Genomic DNA, 17,676 nt, shown 5'->3' on the forward strand with positions numbered 1-17,676 from the left:
TTGGCACAGTAAGTTGATTTTGATTCTATAATTTACCCTCCTCTAGAACCAAGAAAGTTCCACCAAATGATTTTAAGCAAGCAATGGAATTCATTTGTAATTCTGGTTTTGGTCCCGAATTTGCAACTAGAAATGGATTCAAACCCAACCTATTCGATTATGAAAGACATGGGTTTGGAATTCTAATATTGGGCCTTACATACTCCATTTCCATTTAGGTTTTTCGTATGCTTTCATATTTATTCTTGTAGTGATTTTTTGTCTTTTGATTTCAGCCTCTGGTAGAGGTAACTTCAATTTTGATGTTGAGAATATAATGATTTAATGAGTGGGCTCAAATCACGTAGTTACCTCTATTGTGTTGGATTATTCTCTGAAGATATTTGTTGAGTTGATGCTACAAACAACACAAATGATACAATAATAGTAAAGTTGAATGGCCCATGTGGAGATGGAACTTGAAAATTGTGCCCACACATGGCTCCCATGCCCGAATGGAAATTGGAAAGAGACAGGGACACGATTGCAGACTGATGCGTTCAACACACGAAGACCCAGCTGGGTGCCTAACACTTTGAAATTGGCGGCACACCAAAATAATATAGGTCTGGATATTTTTGGGGCTCAGTTTCGTGGACTTGTTGGATTTGTTTGTTGTTTGGCCCGTTATTTGTTATGGGCTCAGTGATGCCTAACTCCCCAATTCGCTTCACCCAAAGGAACTCTTATTATTAGATTGATAAAGAAGAGCTTCATATGTGCTAAAACACACACACTGCTTAATTACATTAACTTAGAACAAAATGTAGGAGTAAATAAGATGGCCATGCAAGGGAAGAAAAAAGAACCTGCAGACCACAATGGACCATATAGAACCCATTACAGACAAACTGCATCTCCCTTGAAAACAGACTCTTTTCATTGACTCACCACCCTAATCTTTCACTAACACCAGACCTCTGCAAATGCCTAAAATTTCATTGCAGAATCTTAGCAACAAACTACACAACATTACTAATTAACACTCCGATTCGACCATTTGACTCAGAGCTGCCCAATCAATTTCCACGGAAGGAAACTTCTCCAAACAAAATGCTTCTCCTTCACCCCATTGGGAATCTGAAAAATCCAAGAAGCTAATACTTGATTCAGGGGATGATCCGGTGGACAATTCTTCAGACCGTGAAGGAGATGAGGATGAGAATGAGGATGAGGATGAGGTCTCCACTTCGCTATTCAATTCCGGTTCCCAATAATAGTCAACCACTAAGTTTGACTCCGATGGAGGTGGACTGGTGTTTGCCTTTTCATCCTCAGCAGAACAGAGCTTCTCTGTTTTCCCCTGTTTCAAGCTCTCACAAATTGCTTGAAGTTTCGCGTCCACAGAAGGGTGAAGAGGTTTGAATTCTCCGAATTGGTGTTTGAGATGTGGGAAATTGAGCCTGGCAAACTCCCCACGGAGTTTGTAAGCAGCTTTGTCATAGGCTAAAGCAGCCTCCTCGGACGTGTCGAAGGTCCCAAGCCAAAGCCTGGTTCGGTTCTTTGGGAGTCTGATTTCTGCCACCCATTTTCCCCAGTGCCGCTGCCGGACTCCCCTGTAGAGTTTAGTGGGCTTAGATGGAGAGCCGATGAGCTTCATGGGGATGGATTTGGGGGCAAGGAAGTTACAATATTGAGACTGGAAAGAAGAAGAAGAAGAAGAAGAAGAGAGGGAAGACATGGTTTGTGGGGGTAGTTGGATTTGAGCTTGAATTTGGCGTATCTGAGAAGGGGTGAGATTGTTTAGGCCGATTGGACCTGATTGCTCAAGACCCATTTTCTCAATTCCCGAGAAGCCTTGAGAAAACAAGCAGGTGCTCGACGGGGAGCAAACATCAGGGCTTAATCTTGGCTGACAAAAAACAGAAGAAGAAGAAGAAGAAGAAGAAGAAGAAGAAGAGTAGGAGGATGAAACAGCACTTTTCATAAAAGGTTGAAGTGCCTTCATTAATTCCTCGCTAAAAGGATCCGAAGAGTAAAACTGCGTTGAAATTCCAGTGTAAACATCTGTAGCTGCAGCCATGATTGTTGTCAAGAAACTTCAGCAACGCAATACAAGATCCAAAGATAACAAAGTTCTAAAGCTTCCTAAAACCAAGCTGAGGGACTTCAAAAACACCCTCGAAGTCGATCAAAGCAGAAGAGGAGGAGGGAGAAAAAACAGTAGAAAACCAAAAAACCGCAAATATTTACGAAGAAAAAAAGGAGCAGCAGCCTTGTGGGCCTATAACACAAAATGGTAAACTAAAATGAAAGAAGAAAAAAGAAAGGGAACTCAGAGAAGCGGGGAGAGTAGAGAAGGGGGGGTGGGGGGAAATGGAAGCACTCGATAATACTTGCACAATCAAAACAGAGGAGAGCAGAGGAATTAGTTTCCCTCGTTTCTTCGTTTTACGCCCAAATTCAACTCGGCTTGCAAATACAGGGACCCTTCCCACCGTTTATATAACCCCAAACCTCCGCCCCTTTCTCTCTCTCCTACCGCATGTTCCTCCGCCCAATTATCTCGTAAACCTGAAGATAACACAATTCGAGGTGGAAACTCCAACCAGATAAAGCCACGTCAGGATATACGGACACGTGGCAGAAGTATAGCAATGGCCCACTTGCAAAATTTCAGTGAATTGTATTTGGCTGGGTATAGAATGGCACGCGCAGCCACGTCATTTTCTTATTCCTTATCCTATCGAATCAATTTGTAACGCCCACCATAAGATGACCCTCTGATTCAATTAGCTTTATGTTTTGATATGCCACAACCCAAAAAAGAAAAGAAATAAATAATTTGAAAATGATGCTCGATTATATAGTATTTAATTAAGGATGACATGCTGTTTGTTTGTTTGTTTCTAACTTAGGCGTGGGATTAATCATTATTATTAAACATAACAATATAAGTTAAGAGAAGATAAAAATGGAAAAATAATGAATTAGAGGAATTGGTGGGGATGGCGACAAGGACAAACGAGAAAGGGACATACAGAATGGTGGGGTGCAGAATTGCGGCGGCAGGGTTGGAATTAAGGTGAAGAGCTGCTGCGTGGCCTCTTTCTCTACGCACTCACCAAGAGCCACATTCTGTTCTTCACGCAAATGGATGGCCTTTCCTTTGCTTACCTTAACCGCAGTTAAGTCAACCCACATCAATCCCAACGCCTGGAGTTGATGCAATTACACTATACACCCTGGCCCCTCCTCTCTACCCCTCTGCGTACAGACCAAGCCATGCCAATGCTATTTCCGATCACTAAAATGGTGGGTGGGTCCGACCCTCACGCGCTCCTTCTGCCAACTTAGACGCGCTCCTTCCATCTAAGCCAATTTGCATTACTTTTTTTCTTTTTTATTTAATCTAAATACGATTCCCGCAATTTCAATGGTTCTCTTTACCAAAATAAAGTTTCCATATATATTTTAATCTTTACTTTTATGGTTTACCAAGTTTTCAATTCCATCCCATATATTCTACTATTTTTTAATTCGTCCTTGTCTATCTTTTTTTTTCCTTTTTTTAACCAATGTATTAGGTATTATATATGCTCTATAAATTTATCATCAATCAACTTAAATTACATTGGTTAACAGGGATAGTACTAAAAAAAACCTGAGTGGCTAAATGTGAAAAATATAAGAGTAATTTTAAAACTTTTTTTTTTAAAAAAAAACAATAATTACTAAATTGAAAGAAAAATGGAAAAGGTGCCTTGCTTTAATTAGGAGTAAATGACATTTTAAAATATGATATTGATTATTTTTCTTATATTTAAATTAAAGTCTAAGTCGAACATTTAAATGAAAAATATTATCCATAGTAAGAGAGAATTTGGCCTCTTTGGGGGGGCTAATGGCCTCTTTGGGGGGCTAATTTGCAAGGAAGGAAAGAGTTTAAAGACATTACTATATTCACGAACAGCTCGTTAATATCGATTTTCCTTCTTATAATATGAACAAGTTATAAAAGCGACCTTTGATAAAATAAAATATTTCACCATTTTTCCACTTGGACAATTAAGAAGGGAGAATAAGAACGGTCCTATATGCACTAACTAATTTGATTTTCCATTATAAAATTTTCAAATTTCATCTCAATATGGAAGCAATAAGTAGGTTAAAAACATAAACAAACAGTTAAGTTTGTTAAAGAAGCAACATTGTCATTTAAAAATGAATAAATTATAAACAAATAGTAAATAATAATAATAATTGATCTCACCAAACGCATTAAACAACTTTAGACTTACTCTTCAAAACGCAAGTTGAGGTTGAAAATGATTCACACCATGGATTTTCTTTATAAAAAATTAGACAATGCTTAGAATTAGATGAAAATATTAGAAACTTAATTTAAAATATTACTACTGATTGCAAATGAATACATTGGAAAAAGAAATGCTCGGTTTCAAACTTGAAACTGAAACCCAAAAATGTGGATGTTCGTAAGGTGATTATACAAATAGCGGGTTTTCTTGAAGAAGAAGCAATTAAAGAGTAAACGACAGCAAGGATCCTTTAAAAAATGACGACTCCTTCACATAGTCTAAATGTTGCCACTAGGAGGATTCAGTCAAATTCAACACATTAGAGGCTAGAGAGAAAATGGCCAATAGGCAATGGGCAATTAGAAAATGCAGCAATAACTGACCATATGCTTGCAGGCACCGCACCATACCGCACTATGCTTTATTGAAGCCAATTAAAATATGAACAGAATGCCGGTGATAAAGCTTCAAACACAATGATAGTGCTAAATAAGTCAAGAAATTGGAGAAGCCAATGGAAAATAATATTAACTATTGAGAATCCCTAAGTTGACGTTGAGAAAATTGTCAACTCGTATGTAACTTTTTTTTTTTTAAAAAAAAAAAGAAGAAGAAAACAGGGCAACAGCCCACTATGTGAGGAGTGTTGTGGAGCACATAACATATTAGAAGATGCAAATGCCAGCTTACTCTGCTTCGCATCTCTAAAGGCTTCCACAACCACAATCAACTCTACACAGATTGGTTGGACAACTAATTTTAGGACCTAATAAACTAATCTGCAAAGTTCAACCTGATCGGCACCATCCAATCAAACTTCCAAGTTAATTTTGAACCAACCACCCCTAACCACTAAAATGCAGCTCACAATTTAGAGTAGCATCTTTAAAAGAGCAAGTTCAAACAAGTTACCTGTCATTATAACAGTTGTATCAAATATCTCTATCTATCTAATTCAAGGCTCTCAACGTTTACTGAAAAATATTAGTTCGAGTAATTAGTAAAGCTATTAAGTTAAATGATACGATAATATGAGATTTTCTGTCAACCCATCATATCACCTAATCCCACAAGATTTGATAAAAGCTACTAAACTACCTAAAATCAATCAAAGACCAAAGCAATTGAAAATATACAGGAAAGCGGAGTCGCAAGGATGAAGATAAGAGCTATTAAAAAATAGACCGGATGATTTTACATGTATTCCAAATTTATAATACAGCTACCCTATCCAGAGCGAAAAGTTCAAAAGTACAAATATGGACAGCATAAGTTACTAACCACACAGCCCACAACCACCAGAATGGCAGGAAAAACAACAGCACGCTAATGCTTTTCCATAGGCATGCCATTAAGCATCTCCAGATTCATCTTGCAGTCCTCTCTCAGATCTTTGAGGGTTACAAAACTGGTTTGCTGTAGGGAAATAAATAAATAAATAAAAACAAGATTTACCACCGCTAAGTCCTTCCAAGGAAGTAAATGAAAGTGGAGAAGCACATATTCAAGAATCTAAAAAAGTATACTCCCAGGCATACCAACCAACAATGCCAGAAAATTGTAACTACTTCAATTAATTAAGCTCTTTTGGACTTCCGACACAGTCCTTCCTTAAATTGGTTATTTCAGGGAACTATAATATTTCTATTCTTTCATAGACAGGTTACTTCAAAAGATCACAGTTCAAAGGTAGGCGCACGTTTCTAATGGGAAAAAGACTTAATATAACTATAAATCCACACTTACAAGTTGGCTGCCTTCGTGAGCAAACATATCTTCCATATGACGGAACAGTGACATCCACTGACCACAAAGATCAAATTCTAGCTTTGATTTGGAGGAATTTCCTTGATCATGATAAGTCTCTTTCTCTTTGCTGCTTTTCTGAGCCAAGATGCTCGCATCTTTCTGGCTTTTCTTAAGTGCTGAAAGAATGAAAATACCATGATTATCAATAAGAGGGGCTAACCCCAAAAAACATGGTATTGTGACTATAAAAGGACGAACAAGTTTACCCGAAATCCGTCCTTTGATGTCCTGGTAATGGAGGTCTGACCAAATGTATGATGCTGGTTACAAAAGCAGACCAATTTAGCATTTCTGAAAACGAATTTTCAATAGCCCATAATTACATGCATAATTGAATAACATTCTAATTACCTTTCAAGCAGAAAGAACAAGAACATGTTTTAAGCAAGTCGTCATACATGCCTAAATTAGCACAATTATCAGTCTTGAATCCTGAGCACCTTTCCAATGCCAGAGACTTGGAACCCCCTGATACAGGTAACCTCGACCATTGAGTGGAGTCATGATTGCTTGAACCAATTTTACCAATGCCAATATCCTTTTCACCATTTCTTGAAACATGATCAACTGCTGCTGCTTCATTATCAGCATTGTTTATCATAAATCCAGGACAGTCTTCCTTGTCATCCTCGGGGCAAGTAGGGACTACAGAAGTGGGCAAGCAAGGAACTCCCAGTGCTTCACTGTCTGTAATTCTGTGCTCATCCTCGTGTTCAGGATGTGCTTCACCATTCGTCAAATTACATTGCACAGTTTCTTTAGCTGTCTCAAACAAAGCAGTATCACCTTCACTGGAAGCAGGAGAGCAAGCAGACTCCAGCTGCTCCGTACTAAACCTAGACAGCCCCATTGAATAACAGTTCTCTCCACACGAACGTTCACAGTTCTCCTTGACATATTCCGCTGCTTGTAGACGCACGTGCTTCGGGCATCTGGATTCTTCATCTTTCCCGTCCACAGTTTTTCCGCACCCATCCCTTGTTTTAATCCCTGAATCACTCAAAATTGACGAAAGCTTTCGTTTGAGCGGACGATTGGTCAGATTTCCAAGAGCCGAACGATTGTTGCCAAACACATCATCAATGTTATCTTCGCGCATTATCAGACACAGGCAGGGTACTCTAGTTTGATCAACCAATCTATCTACTAGATCTTCGGCAACTAGAAAGCCTAATCACTCAGGCGGAAAATAAATCCTAAATCTTCATGTTCAAATCCTAGTCGGTGCAGGGGAAAAACACAGGAACCCCAATTTTACAAGATTCTGAAAAAAAAAAAAAAAAAAAAAAAAAAAAAAAAAAAAAAAAAAAAAAAAAACCGAGCAACCGTGACGTTAACGCACAGACATAAAGAAAATAAAGCAAAATAAATTAATAAAACCATAAATAACACAGTAACCCTAGAAAAATCGACATTCATCGACAAAATTGTAAGGTTGGAATCGAATCAGTGAGACGAAAGAAAATAATTGAAATGTTTACTCAGAGAGGCGGAGACTCAGATACTAACCCTGCGAAACCTTGAACTTAGATTTGGATTGATTGTCGAGAGGGAGAAAATGCCCAAATTAGAAGAATCGAAGAGCGGCTCTCGGGGAAAACGGAGGAAATTATATTGCCTCTTTTTTTTCCCCCCTTTTAATTTATATATAGAGAGAGAAGAAGAAGCGCGAATGATGCAAATGTTGATGCAGGGCCCGCGTTTCCGATTCAAAATGTTGCCTCATTCGCGGTGGCGCGCTTTCCCGGCAAGTCTTCATCCCCCTCCCGCTCCCTCCAAACTCTTTTTTTTTTTTTTTTTTTTTTTAAGTTTTCATTTTTAAAATTTGATTACAAATCCAAATGTTTGATTGGTAGAATATAAAAACATCATAAAATAAATACAAAACTAACTTCAAAATATGTTCCAAAAAACACTTTATGAAAGACAAGGATAAAGTGAAATTGATACTAAGCCAATCAATATGGAATATGCTTAATTCTTAGGCATCCATGCAAATTCTATTAATACTGCTCCAACGAGTAGCAGAAGACGGAGAAAAATGCTTCGGAATTACACTGCAAACTTTCTCTCTCTCTCTCTCTTTCTCTATACATGTTTTTTCCCCCTCAATTTTCAGTTTTGTTAGGTTAAGAAAACACAAAAACAATAGATACATGGATTTATAGATTTACAAACATGTTTATAAAACACTATACATAGCTATAAAGTAGGGCTTTAGAAACCGTAGAAGCTGCTGCGCCTTTCGGGTATTACATGCTCTTCTAACTGCACCTTTGGAGTCAAACACGAGTGTCCTTTTCTGAACTTGTTGCTCCTGTTTCTAACCTCCACCGCCACCCAAAACACTCCACACACTGGCCTATGATCCGAAAATCTGGACTCCCCTCGAACGTAGCACACTTGCTCTATCCCATTCCCCCGCCACAGTATTCTATCACACCTGAACCAACAACAAAACGCACAATACTTGGTTTCAAATTAAGTATGCATACATACGGATCCCTTTAGAATGTAGTTTTAAATACCCACCATGACGGAGTTCGGCGTTTCTTCTTCGTTTTCGCTGTCTCCCCGGCGTATGAATCTGAGTTCTGAATGTACTTGTAAGTGGGTGCAAATTGAATCCGCCCTTCACTGAACCCAACGAATACTCTTCCAGCTTCTCTCTCCACGGTCAACTGCATCACCACCCCATGTTAATTATAAAAAAACAAAAAACAAAAAAAAAAAAAACAAGAAACTGAGCTGATTAATTACCTGGTCGTTATGCAGCAGTCTGTCCCAATCATTATCGTCTATTAAGGTCCTGGTATCCTCGTAACTCAATGTAACTCGGTAATTCAAGTCACCGAGCCATATTATCCGGCTTCATTTCACAACACCAAATTAAATGATTGATGAAACACAATTTTGAATAATAATGAATAATAATAATAATAGTGATTAGTAATACTCGTGATCCATAATTCTCTCAGAGGCTCTCCTGTAGGGATTCTTGCAAATCTTGGGAAACTGGGTGCCTTTCAGAATCTCAGCTGCATCCAAGTTTCTTCTCAGTTCGTCCCCTTCCTTCTCACCAGATGCCAAGTGGCTGCAAACGAAGCAGAAGCTTGTTTCATGCACCGACATGCTAATGGATATGCACCCCTGCAAAATAAAGTCGGCTAATTGAAGTGTGTTTATAGTCGAACAATACTCTCCCCATCACCCAAAGAAAAGTCACGAGAGCTTATGCTCAAAGTGGGTGAACAATATCATATCATTGAAGAGAGTCGTTCTAACAGTAATTAATAATTGTTTTTAAGTGAATGACCTTGTTTCCGAGGCGACACATTATCCCTCTTCGAACCGTGGAGACTCTAAGATGAGCAATATGAGGGATCAACTCCTGTTGAGCCCAAACGGAAAGGAACAAACCCACCATTTGCTTGCTTGCAATCAGCTTGTATTTGGTGTTGTCCTCATCCACGGATTTGGAGGAAGAAATATCCGAATTTGAAATGAATTCAAATTCCTCATCGTGTAACTCTGGGGATGAGGTCCCCTCGTTCAGCTTCCTCCGCCTTTTCTCTCTGGTCCCCACTTCAATTGGACAGTTACATGCCTTGAGCGCACCACAGTCCATAGGCCTCAGACTCCTGCTCAGCACTTTTAGCGACGCCTTTCTGAAGAAAGGAAGCGACTTTGAATCCTTTGAGGGTGCTTTTGTGGACCCATGATCCGAAGCAACAAAAAAGGAGTCGTAATGAGTGTTGGGTTTGTTTATAGCCTTGTCTATCAAACCTAGCCACTTCGCTGCGGGTTCGTTGTCTTCTAGAACAAGCACATTCCCCGCGTTTAGAGGAACAATTTCCTGAAACCCAATCACATAAATGTCCGCACATTCTTCCACTTGTAAGAAATCTTCCACGTTCATCCCATCGTTGGGAGTTCTCCCTCCCACATTCCACGTGCCTGCAAAAATTCTATAATTCTTGGTCTCATTGGGTGGAGTTAAGGATGGCTCAAACATGGACATGTTTAAGCTTTCGATTCCTGGACTTGTTCGTCTTTCTGAGTGGCTTTTCTTGATTCTGGGGGATTGCTCCATGCAACTCCCTTCCCTTTAAATTAAATAAAAAAAAAAAAAAAATGGATGGTGAGGGATTAAGAAAAAGAAAAGGAAAAAGAAAAAGAAATGCATACCCATTTTTTCTTTTGGTTCCTGATGTAGTTGGGCGGGGAGATTGGAGGTGATAGCGATAGGGGGAGACAGGGCGCGGCGTTGTTGGGGTTTCCCATTTGGACCTACTTCGGATTAGTGGCATGATTGGATGTTGAGTCCTTGAACCCGGAATTCCATTGCATTCTTATGGGGAAAGAAGGCACCAGAAATGGTGGGTGGGGGAGGGAGGGAGGAATCGGGCTGGTGGGTTAACCAGCCGGTGAATATGAACGAAGAGGTTCTTAAGTGGTTTGGTTCGTGTGGGGTATAAGTATTTAGGAAAACAAAGGAGAATAAGTTTGAGAAGTGATTGCTTTCAATTGTTGCGGGCTCAGATTTTGGCGCCAAACCTTCCGGAGAATAGTAGGAATGAATGGATCAAATTTGTTACACCGCAACTCCTCCTCATCCGCTAATCTTAATCTCAACTCTCCACCCATATATCAGACAATTTTAAAACATCTATTTAATTGTGTTTGGTGTTCAAAATATTATTCAAATTTCTTATAAATTAACTATTCTAATATTTTTATTATCTTATTTACTTTTATATAATTAAATTAATAACTTTAAGTAATTAGATTTTAATTTAATCGTACCTTAGGATTTATTTTGTCTGAATAATTCTCCTTAAATTTTAATTTAATTTTCATTTAGTAATAACTTTAATATGCACAAACAATTATCCTCAAATAAACGATTTAATAAAACTATATAAATTTTTCATGTTCAACTTATATTTCAATTTCAACTCAAATGTTGTATTAGTAGACTAAATTATATTAAATCCAATATACTTATAAATCTTATATCATTATAATAATATATTAATAAAATAATAATATGTTTTAAATTTTAATTCAACTTTTATTCATTAATAAATATACTGGGAATAATATGCATTAAATTTTAAAATTTTGAGTTGTTTAGTTACCGAATAAATAATTTTAATAAATTTATACAAAAAATTAATTGTAAATAATAAATACGTCATCAAATTAAATATTAAATATTAAATATATATGTTTATAGCTCAAAAATGAATTATTGGGTATAATGAGGTAGATGATAATATGATAATAATACTCAAAATTGTAGAATAGTAAAAAAGAAGAAAAAAAAATGAACAAATATAAAATATAAGTGAAAAAGAAGGAAAAAAGAAAATTCATAGCGGTTTTGATGACTAGGAAAATTTTCGTCTCACCATATTATTCCCTTTATTTATAGGTATCTACTTTTGTTTTGATTTGTCACGACCCAATTTTTGAGGACTCAGAAAACCGAATCGAGACTAAAAGATGAAAGCAAAAACAAATAAAATTAAAAAGAAAATAAAGTAGAAAGATAAAAATCGGATAAAATTTAAAATAAAAAGATGTGACAGTGCACAACGACACAAAGATTAAATATAAAATTAAATTCAAATATTACAAATGGGAATACAAATATAAAAGAAAATACAAAATACTCCAATTATGAGAACGGACTGAGCTCCAGAACGACACCTCTCTGTGACAGTGCAGCTCTCGAACATCTCTCCACCTCAATCGGTATTTGAAAAAAAAAAAAAAAATGGAAGACGGGGTGAGTATAAAAATATACTTAGTAAACTACCTACTTGTAAGCTCTCATCGCATCTTAAGCTTAACATATTCCCATGGATTTTTCTTGAGCTCTATGACGTCTAGTTTTGGCCATAGCTCCTTGGGGCTTATTTGATTATTTGTCATTTCATTTATACCCTAAGAGTTTCCTTATGCCAACCTGTATTTGATTGGTGTCCTACAAGTAGCTACCTCGGCGGCATGACTATGAGGTTATCCAGTATCTGACTTAGGAAGTGAGCTGCAACCCCCTAGGTTCATGATAATCCCATTGTTCGGGGAGGGCTACCCCTCTTAACCCATCCAGCTAAAGTTTCGTGTATGCATGCATAACCAAGCGACTCCTACAAGTATTTCTTTCTAAAGTTCCATGTGGTGACTTACGTGATTCACGCGTGCCCTTCGTTTAACGTTTCTACAAAAGTAGCATGTCCAAAAATACTAATTTTCTCCAATTAGATCCTATTTCATAAAAATAGGATTAGAATTAGAATCCGGAGGAAAATCGAAAAAACAGCAATCAAACAGGACGAAAACGAGCTTACATGCACTCCCACGTGCGGGCTCTATAAACGCCTCCTCGCTCCCGACCGTAACATCTACATGTACAGGTAGTACTCAACTATGACACCTCACTCATCCATATAATATAGAAATTTTTAAAGTTTATTAAGAAAGAACAATTACATCAAACACAAACTTTGAAAGCAGGAGAGAGGCACAATCTCTCTCCCCCTTCCAATCACTTGTATTCCAATGTCATGTTATTCTCAGGAGCAAGCCCAACGCACGCCCTCAGAATGTTCTCCAACATCGCCCTTTGCTTAGATAGCGCATTCACCACTGGTGTGCCTGGAGGAACCTGTTTTAACACATACTCTCAACTGTTATATGAGCTCCATTGTAGCTTTAACTCAAAGTTCACATCAATTTTGTACTTACAAGAGGCGCCTTGGTCAGGTAGCTCAGTATTGTAGCTACTGGATGGAAAGAATGAAACTTCCCCTGCAAAAAACCAACCAACTCATCTTCAATTTTCCATTTTTTTTTAAAGCTACCAAAGATGCAACCAATTCTTAAACTAAACTTAAACCCACCTCTCCTTCAGCCTTGAGCTGGATGCGAGAACTTAGCTCAGCAAGCAGAACCAGATCAAGAATAATGGGAGCAGCCAAGAGGGAGTCCTCGCATGTGTTGTGCATCACTATGGTACTCTTTCCACCCATGAATATCTCTGATGTGTACTCATCCATGGCTCTCTTGCTGTCTCCAACGTATGGCACATACTAAAACACCCCAACACTTCTAAATCAGCCAAAACCATAAACAAACACAGGAAACACTTCAATAAGCAAAACAAGGAAGCACCTTGATCACTACAACATGGTCTGGATGCTCCCCAGGCTCGTACAGGATGCCATTGCTTGACACCATGTCGTCCACCACATTGCTCTTTGATATTTCTTTGGAGCGGAACGTTTGTGGGGCAGACAGGTTCATTCCATCATTGTTTCCAAGATGGTTGTAGCTCACAATCGAAGTTGGCTGTAATCAAAACATAGTAACAAATAAGAGAAGGATTTCACTGGTTTCCTGGGTTAGTTGAATAATACCAAACCATTTTTGTGTCAAGATTTTACCTTAATACCAGCACCAACTAGAAAATCCACTAGGACAGATTTCATCTTGGTTTGACCACTCTTAAAATCATCTCCTCCGATCAAACTGTTCCTCCTAATAGCCAAATCAATCAACCCTGAAATTGAAAGATTATCAGAATGTTTGATGCCTGTGATCATGTCAGTAAGAGAGCTGAAATGTTAAGGTTAGATGATACCTGGGACGAAGGTGTTTTGTGGGCTTCCGTTGATAAAAGGGACATTCTCAAGAACACAGGCTATGGCATACAAGGTAGAAGGAGATATTTCAGCCTCATTCTTGTCCAGTGAAGCTAAGAGGCTCTCCATTGTGTCATTCAGCCCCACAACTAAATTGCTGTATCTCTCCGTGTTGGCAGTCCAAAGCACAACAACTTTATCCACTTTACTCTTCTCTTTAAACTCCCTAATCACCACATTATTAGGAGGACCCAGAGAATTAGAATCTTTAAAAAAGAAAATTGCATGTACCAAAACAAAACTAGAGTAGCATATTACTTGATATCATTTATAACTTGTTGGACTTGTTCTCTCTTGGTTCCTTTAATCACATTATTAGCTCGTGAACCTTGATTAGCAGCAATGAAGTCAGGGTCGTAAATCCCAGGGAGTGGGACCATGGATTCCATGTAGGGCCTCAGCTGCTTTTGCAGGTCAATATCAAACACCTTGGCCCTCGCCAATGCATCTGCCAAGTTCATGTCACTAATGTCCCACCCACCGAACACAATCTCATCTGGATTAACCTGTAGGTTAACAATATAATGGGACATTAACAAAACACATATTTGATTAACAGAACCCTCCAACCCATTTAAACTAAAAGTCAGTACCATAGGGAGCAGACTTTTGAATGGGGCATAGATCTCCTCGCCATTGTAGGAACCCACACGGATGGACGAAGCTTGAGTCAATGACCCAAAATAGTTGGCTTGTTGAACTTTATCCTTAGTTTCCCAGGAGATCCCTCTGAGAATATTTTAATACATTCAGAAGAAACTAAAATGACATTTCTTGTTCACATTTAAGAACATTTGAGAAACCTTACTCTCGATTGGCAATAACACCGCCAGTAAGAGTGGAACCATTGTTTCCACCCCATCCAACAAGCATAACCCTGCACAATACATAACCAAATTTCTTCTGGTAAAGAGGATGAAAAAGAAAATAATCAAAACAACAAATTATAAAGATGATAGACACAAACCCAAGTTTTGGAACGCTGGTTTGAGTCTTGAATTCGTATTCAACAGTCTTGGGCTTCACCGTCCACTGGAAGCTACCATTCTTATTCTCATGGACAAGTTCTGTGGTCTCATAGCTATACACGGAATGAATCTCATTCGCAGTGTACTTCACATTGGGGCTCTCAACCTTAAAGCTCTCAATGAACATTTTCTCTTTTCTCTCTTAGAAATGCAAGAAGAAGAAAAAAACTAGAAATTTTCCACTCAACCAAACAAGCTCAGGCTGTCTCTACCTCAGACTGCTGGCTATGTGCTCGATGGCTTCCTTTTATGCACGAAAATGCATGCGTTTCGTTTACACATGGCATGAGATGAATGGGGGTATGGCCCACAAAAGCTTTTGGCTTTACACCAAGGATTTGAGATGGTGAGAAATTGAATTAATAAGAAAAATGTGTGATTCTGAGGAAAAGTGCGTACTGTGGTGATACGTGGTGAGAAAATTCTGGTCCTCTATCAGAGTCAACAGTAAATTAAATAATGAAATTATATGTATGTCCTCTTATTTTTGGTCGTTTTGTGGGCGCTTCTGGACATTCCTAGAAAAAAAGAAAAGAAAGGAGAACATGTGGTTGAAGGCACAGATGACGAGAGAACAACAGCCTATGTGGCGGTAAAGGAAGGGATGGGCTCTCTGTTATTGCCATGCACAGGGCGTCTTGTGACCTTGTAATAAGTTTCTCCTTTCTGGCTCTTACCCCACCGCCCCTTCCTTCATTCTTAATGCAAATACTTACACTAAAAAGCAACAATGTTACAGTAAATGAATTCGTAAAGGGCAATCCAGAATGGTGTTTTTTTGTCCAATAGGTGGGGGATGGAGACCCCATCCTCGTTAATGTGTGCGGTGTAAGAGGATACTGGGGGCTTCCATTATTTGTTTCATTTTGTGGACTTTATGGTACCCCACCATTCTTAACAGTACAGGGCGTTATGGTGAGGCTTTGATGTAAACCAAAAGATGATTTAAAGTCCAGTATAAATGAAGGCAAAGGCAAAGGAAAAGGAGCCACATGGCCATAAACACTGTGGAAGTTCGAAATGGGCTTCATCGTCTCTTTTCCTTTTTCTTTACATTTCTACCGAAAGTTGTTTTCTTTTTCCCTCCCCACTTTTCCTAAGAGTCTGGTAGTTGTGAATGTGATGGACACAACACCTCGTGAATTGACAAGGCCTTGTCCGTGTCATGGTTAATGTTATATTCTGGAGTGCGGTAGATTTTTCTTCTAACTTATTTCAAGGCTGTTCAATTATTGCAACCAATTATAGAGAGAAGAGGAGCAGGAGGTTATGTTATAAACTGGGGCTCTTGAAACAAACACCATTCCTTTGGACTTTCCCATCAAACTTTAGTTGGAATGGACTTAAAGTTGATACTAACTAAACAAACACATGTTCTTCCTTCCTTCCCTCACTTATTCATCCAAATTGTAAAAAAATACGAACCCCTTTAATTATATGTACATTTTGACATTCAACATTGCCTAGCAACATGTACTCTGCTATTTATGAAAGAATGAACTGTTTGATTACTGCTAATATTGTTACATCTCTGTACATCAAAGAATCTCTCCCAAGAACATCATCTATCACTCTTTTACTGATGAAGTAATGAAAGAATGAACTCTGTTTGTTATGTTCAGACTACATTCTTTGGTTTCAGTTACCTTAGTAGCGATCGAGAATGTTTAAGTAAGACGTTAAGATGCTGTTTTCGGTGAGCCATGCAGAGTACATTCTTTACCTCAGCCGCCATCTGTTTCAATTCACCACATTTTCATCAGTTGGTTGGGAAAAAATGTTTCCTTTATGCGTATAAAGAAAGACCTGTAACTAAACCTTTCCAATTCCCAGTCTTTCCCTTGCATAAGGAGCTGATCTCAGTTGATACCCCGGCGACGATGGAGGGGATTTTCGACTACTTTCCTCTCTGCAATGCAGCTTCCCATTTGCTCTGTTTCGGGTTGTTATGGTGGATGAAGTCTTCCACTTCCCCTGCAATATGCTTGGGAGGGTCGATTCCTGGTACAGAAATTACCAATATCAGAGATGACCCACGAAGAGGAATGCTGTTTAGATGAGATGACTCACCAGAAACAGAACAGTAGCACAATGTTTGAGGACCTCCAAGTTCATACGAACATCATCAAGGCTCCTGCACAAAGCACTTATGTGAACCAAGGGGGCATGACACACGCACACAAAGGGAGGGAGTTAACCGATTGTATGTATACCTGTGCTTTTGCTGCCCCAGCTGAAAGTAAGAGGCCAATGATGCCATCTAAACATGAAACACTTCAAAAACATGAGAACTATTCTGAATGTTGTGATTCCACAATGCTGCATGTTATGATTTTAACGGTTTACCTTCATGTTTCCTGCTCTCTGGCCAAACTTGCGAGTTAAGATTCCTAAGGAATCAACCATCCCAACTGGGGTAGGAGCAGGCCTGCCGATCTCCGCGAACGCCTCCCTAATACGAACACAATCGAATCTTCGAATGTTATGGCCTGCCCATATCCTTCCATTCAAGATGCTGAAAATCTTGTCTGCAACTTCCTCAAACAATGGCGCAGTGGCAACGATTTCTCTTGTTATCCCATCAGGTCGGGTGGACCTCAATGCAACAGCCGACAGATCCTTTGGCCTGATGAGGGTAGCAAAGCTCTGAAGCTCCACAAGCTTCATGGGGCAGACGACAATAGCACCGAATTCTAACACTCGAAACCGTTGCCCGATTCTATTGGGCACTGTAGTTTCCAAGTCGAAGAAGACGATCTCAGCTTCCATTGGCAATGTGGGAAATAGTTGGAAGCTAAAGTTTTGTGCATCTTCTTAATATCCAAGGGA

General features: G+C 38.8%; 6 protein-coding genes across 7 annotated transcripts in view; 1 reads left to right on the forward strand and 5 right to left on the reverse strand.

The window, feature by feature from the left end:
- Positions 1 to 17,676, forward strand: part of LOC111478507 (vegetative cell wall protein gp1-like) — a 446,768-nt gene that overhangs the window by 126,614 nt on the left and 302,478 nt on the right. The gene's annotated exons all lie outside the window — the stretch shown is intronic.
- LOC111478474 (ethylene-responsive transcription factor ERF060-like) lies at positions 709 to 2,470 on the reverse strand. The gene has a single exon (XM_023122751.1). It carries the CDS (start codon positions 2,060 to 2,062, stop codon positions 1,019 to 1,021), a length of 1,044 nt encoding a protein of 347 aa, XP_022978519.1. The 5' UTR covers positions 2,063 to 2,470; the 3' UTR covers positions 709 to 1,018.
- Positions 5,430 to 16,329, reverse strand: LOC111478471. The gene is made up of 6 exons (XM_023122747.1): positions 16,319 to 16,329; positions 7,617 to 7,741; positions 6,459 to 7,371; positions 6,314 to 6,367; positions 6,045 to 6,223; positions 5,430 to 5,714 (listed from the first exon to the last, which is right to left on the reverse strand). Exons 3-6 carry the CDS (start codon positions 7,204 to 7,206, stop codon positions 5,625 to 5,627), a joined length of 1,071 nt encoding a protein of 356 aa, XP_022978515.1. The 5' UTR covers positions 7,207 to 7,371; positions 7,617 to 7,741; positions 16,319 to 16,329; the 3' UTR covers positions 5,430 to 5,624.
- On the reverse strand, positions 8,255 to 10,348 carry LOC111478454 (type I inositol polyphosphate 5-phosphatase 5). 2 transcript variants are annotated; one of them, XM_023122725.1, is made up of 6 exons: positions 10,296 to 10,348; positions 9,424 to 10,213; positions 9,064 to 9,257; positions 8,868 to 8,976; positions 8,640 to 8,788; positions 8,255 to 8,550 (listed from the first exon to the last, which is right to left on the reverse strand). In XM_023122725.1, the coding sequence occupies exons 2-6, from the start codon at positions 10,198 to 10,200 to the stop codon at positions 8,325 to 8,327; spliced, it is 1,455 nt and encodes a 484-aa protein (XP_022978493.1). In that variant the 5' UTR covers positions 10,201 to 10,213; positions 10,296 to 10,348; the 3' UTR covers positions 8,255 to 8,324. The 2 variants fall into 2 exon arrangements, with proteins under 2 accessions (XP_022978493.1, XP_022978494.1); XM_023122726.1 differs by lacking the exon at positions 10,296 to 10,348 and having other exon boundaries at positions 9,424 to 9,611; positions 9,858 to 10,149.
- On the reverse strand, positions 12,598 to 15,065 carry LOC111478442 (inositol-3-phosphate synthase). Its single transcript, XM_023122704.1, has 10 exons — positions 14,787 to 15,065; positions 14,628 to 14,696; positions 14,413 to 14,548; positions 14,078 to 14,325; positions 13,759 to 13,985; positions 13,562 to 13,677; positions 13,290 to 13,466; positions 13,019 to 13,207; positions 12,864 to 12,926; positions 12,598 to 12,783 (listed from the first exon to the last, which is right to left on the reverse strand). Exons 1-10 carry the CDS (start codon positions 14,972 to 14,974, stop codon positions 12,664 to 12,666), a joined length of 1,533 nt encoding a protein of 510 aa, XP_022978472.1. The 5' UTR covers positions 14,975 to 15,065; the 3' UTR covers positions 12,598 to 12,663.
- LOC111478492 (protein NEN4-like) lies at positions 16,136 to 17,663 on the reverse strand. The gene is made up of 5 exons (XM_023122774.1): positions 17,194 to 17,663; positions 17,061 to 17,107; positions 16,918 to 16,981; positions 16,666 to 16,848; positions 16,136 to 16,582 (listed from the first exon to the last, which is right to left on the reverse strand). Exons 1-5 carry the CDS (start codon positions 17,614 to 17,616, stop codon positions 16,490 to 16,492), a joined length of 810 nt encoding a protein of 269 aa, XP_022978542.1. The 5' UTR covers positions 17,617 to 17,663; the 3' UTR covers positions 16,136 to 16,489.

Source organism: Cucurbita maxima, unplaced genomic scaffold (assembly GCF_002738345.1).
Source record: "Cucurbita maxima cultivar Rimu unplaced genomic scaffold, Cmax_1.0 Cma_Scf00004, whole genome shotgun sequence".
Classification (NCBI taxonomy): domain Eukaryota; kingdom Viridiplantae; phylum Streptophyta; class Magnoliopsida; order Cucurbitales; family Cucurbitaceae; genus Cucurbita; species Cucurbita maxima.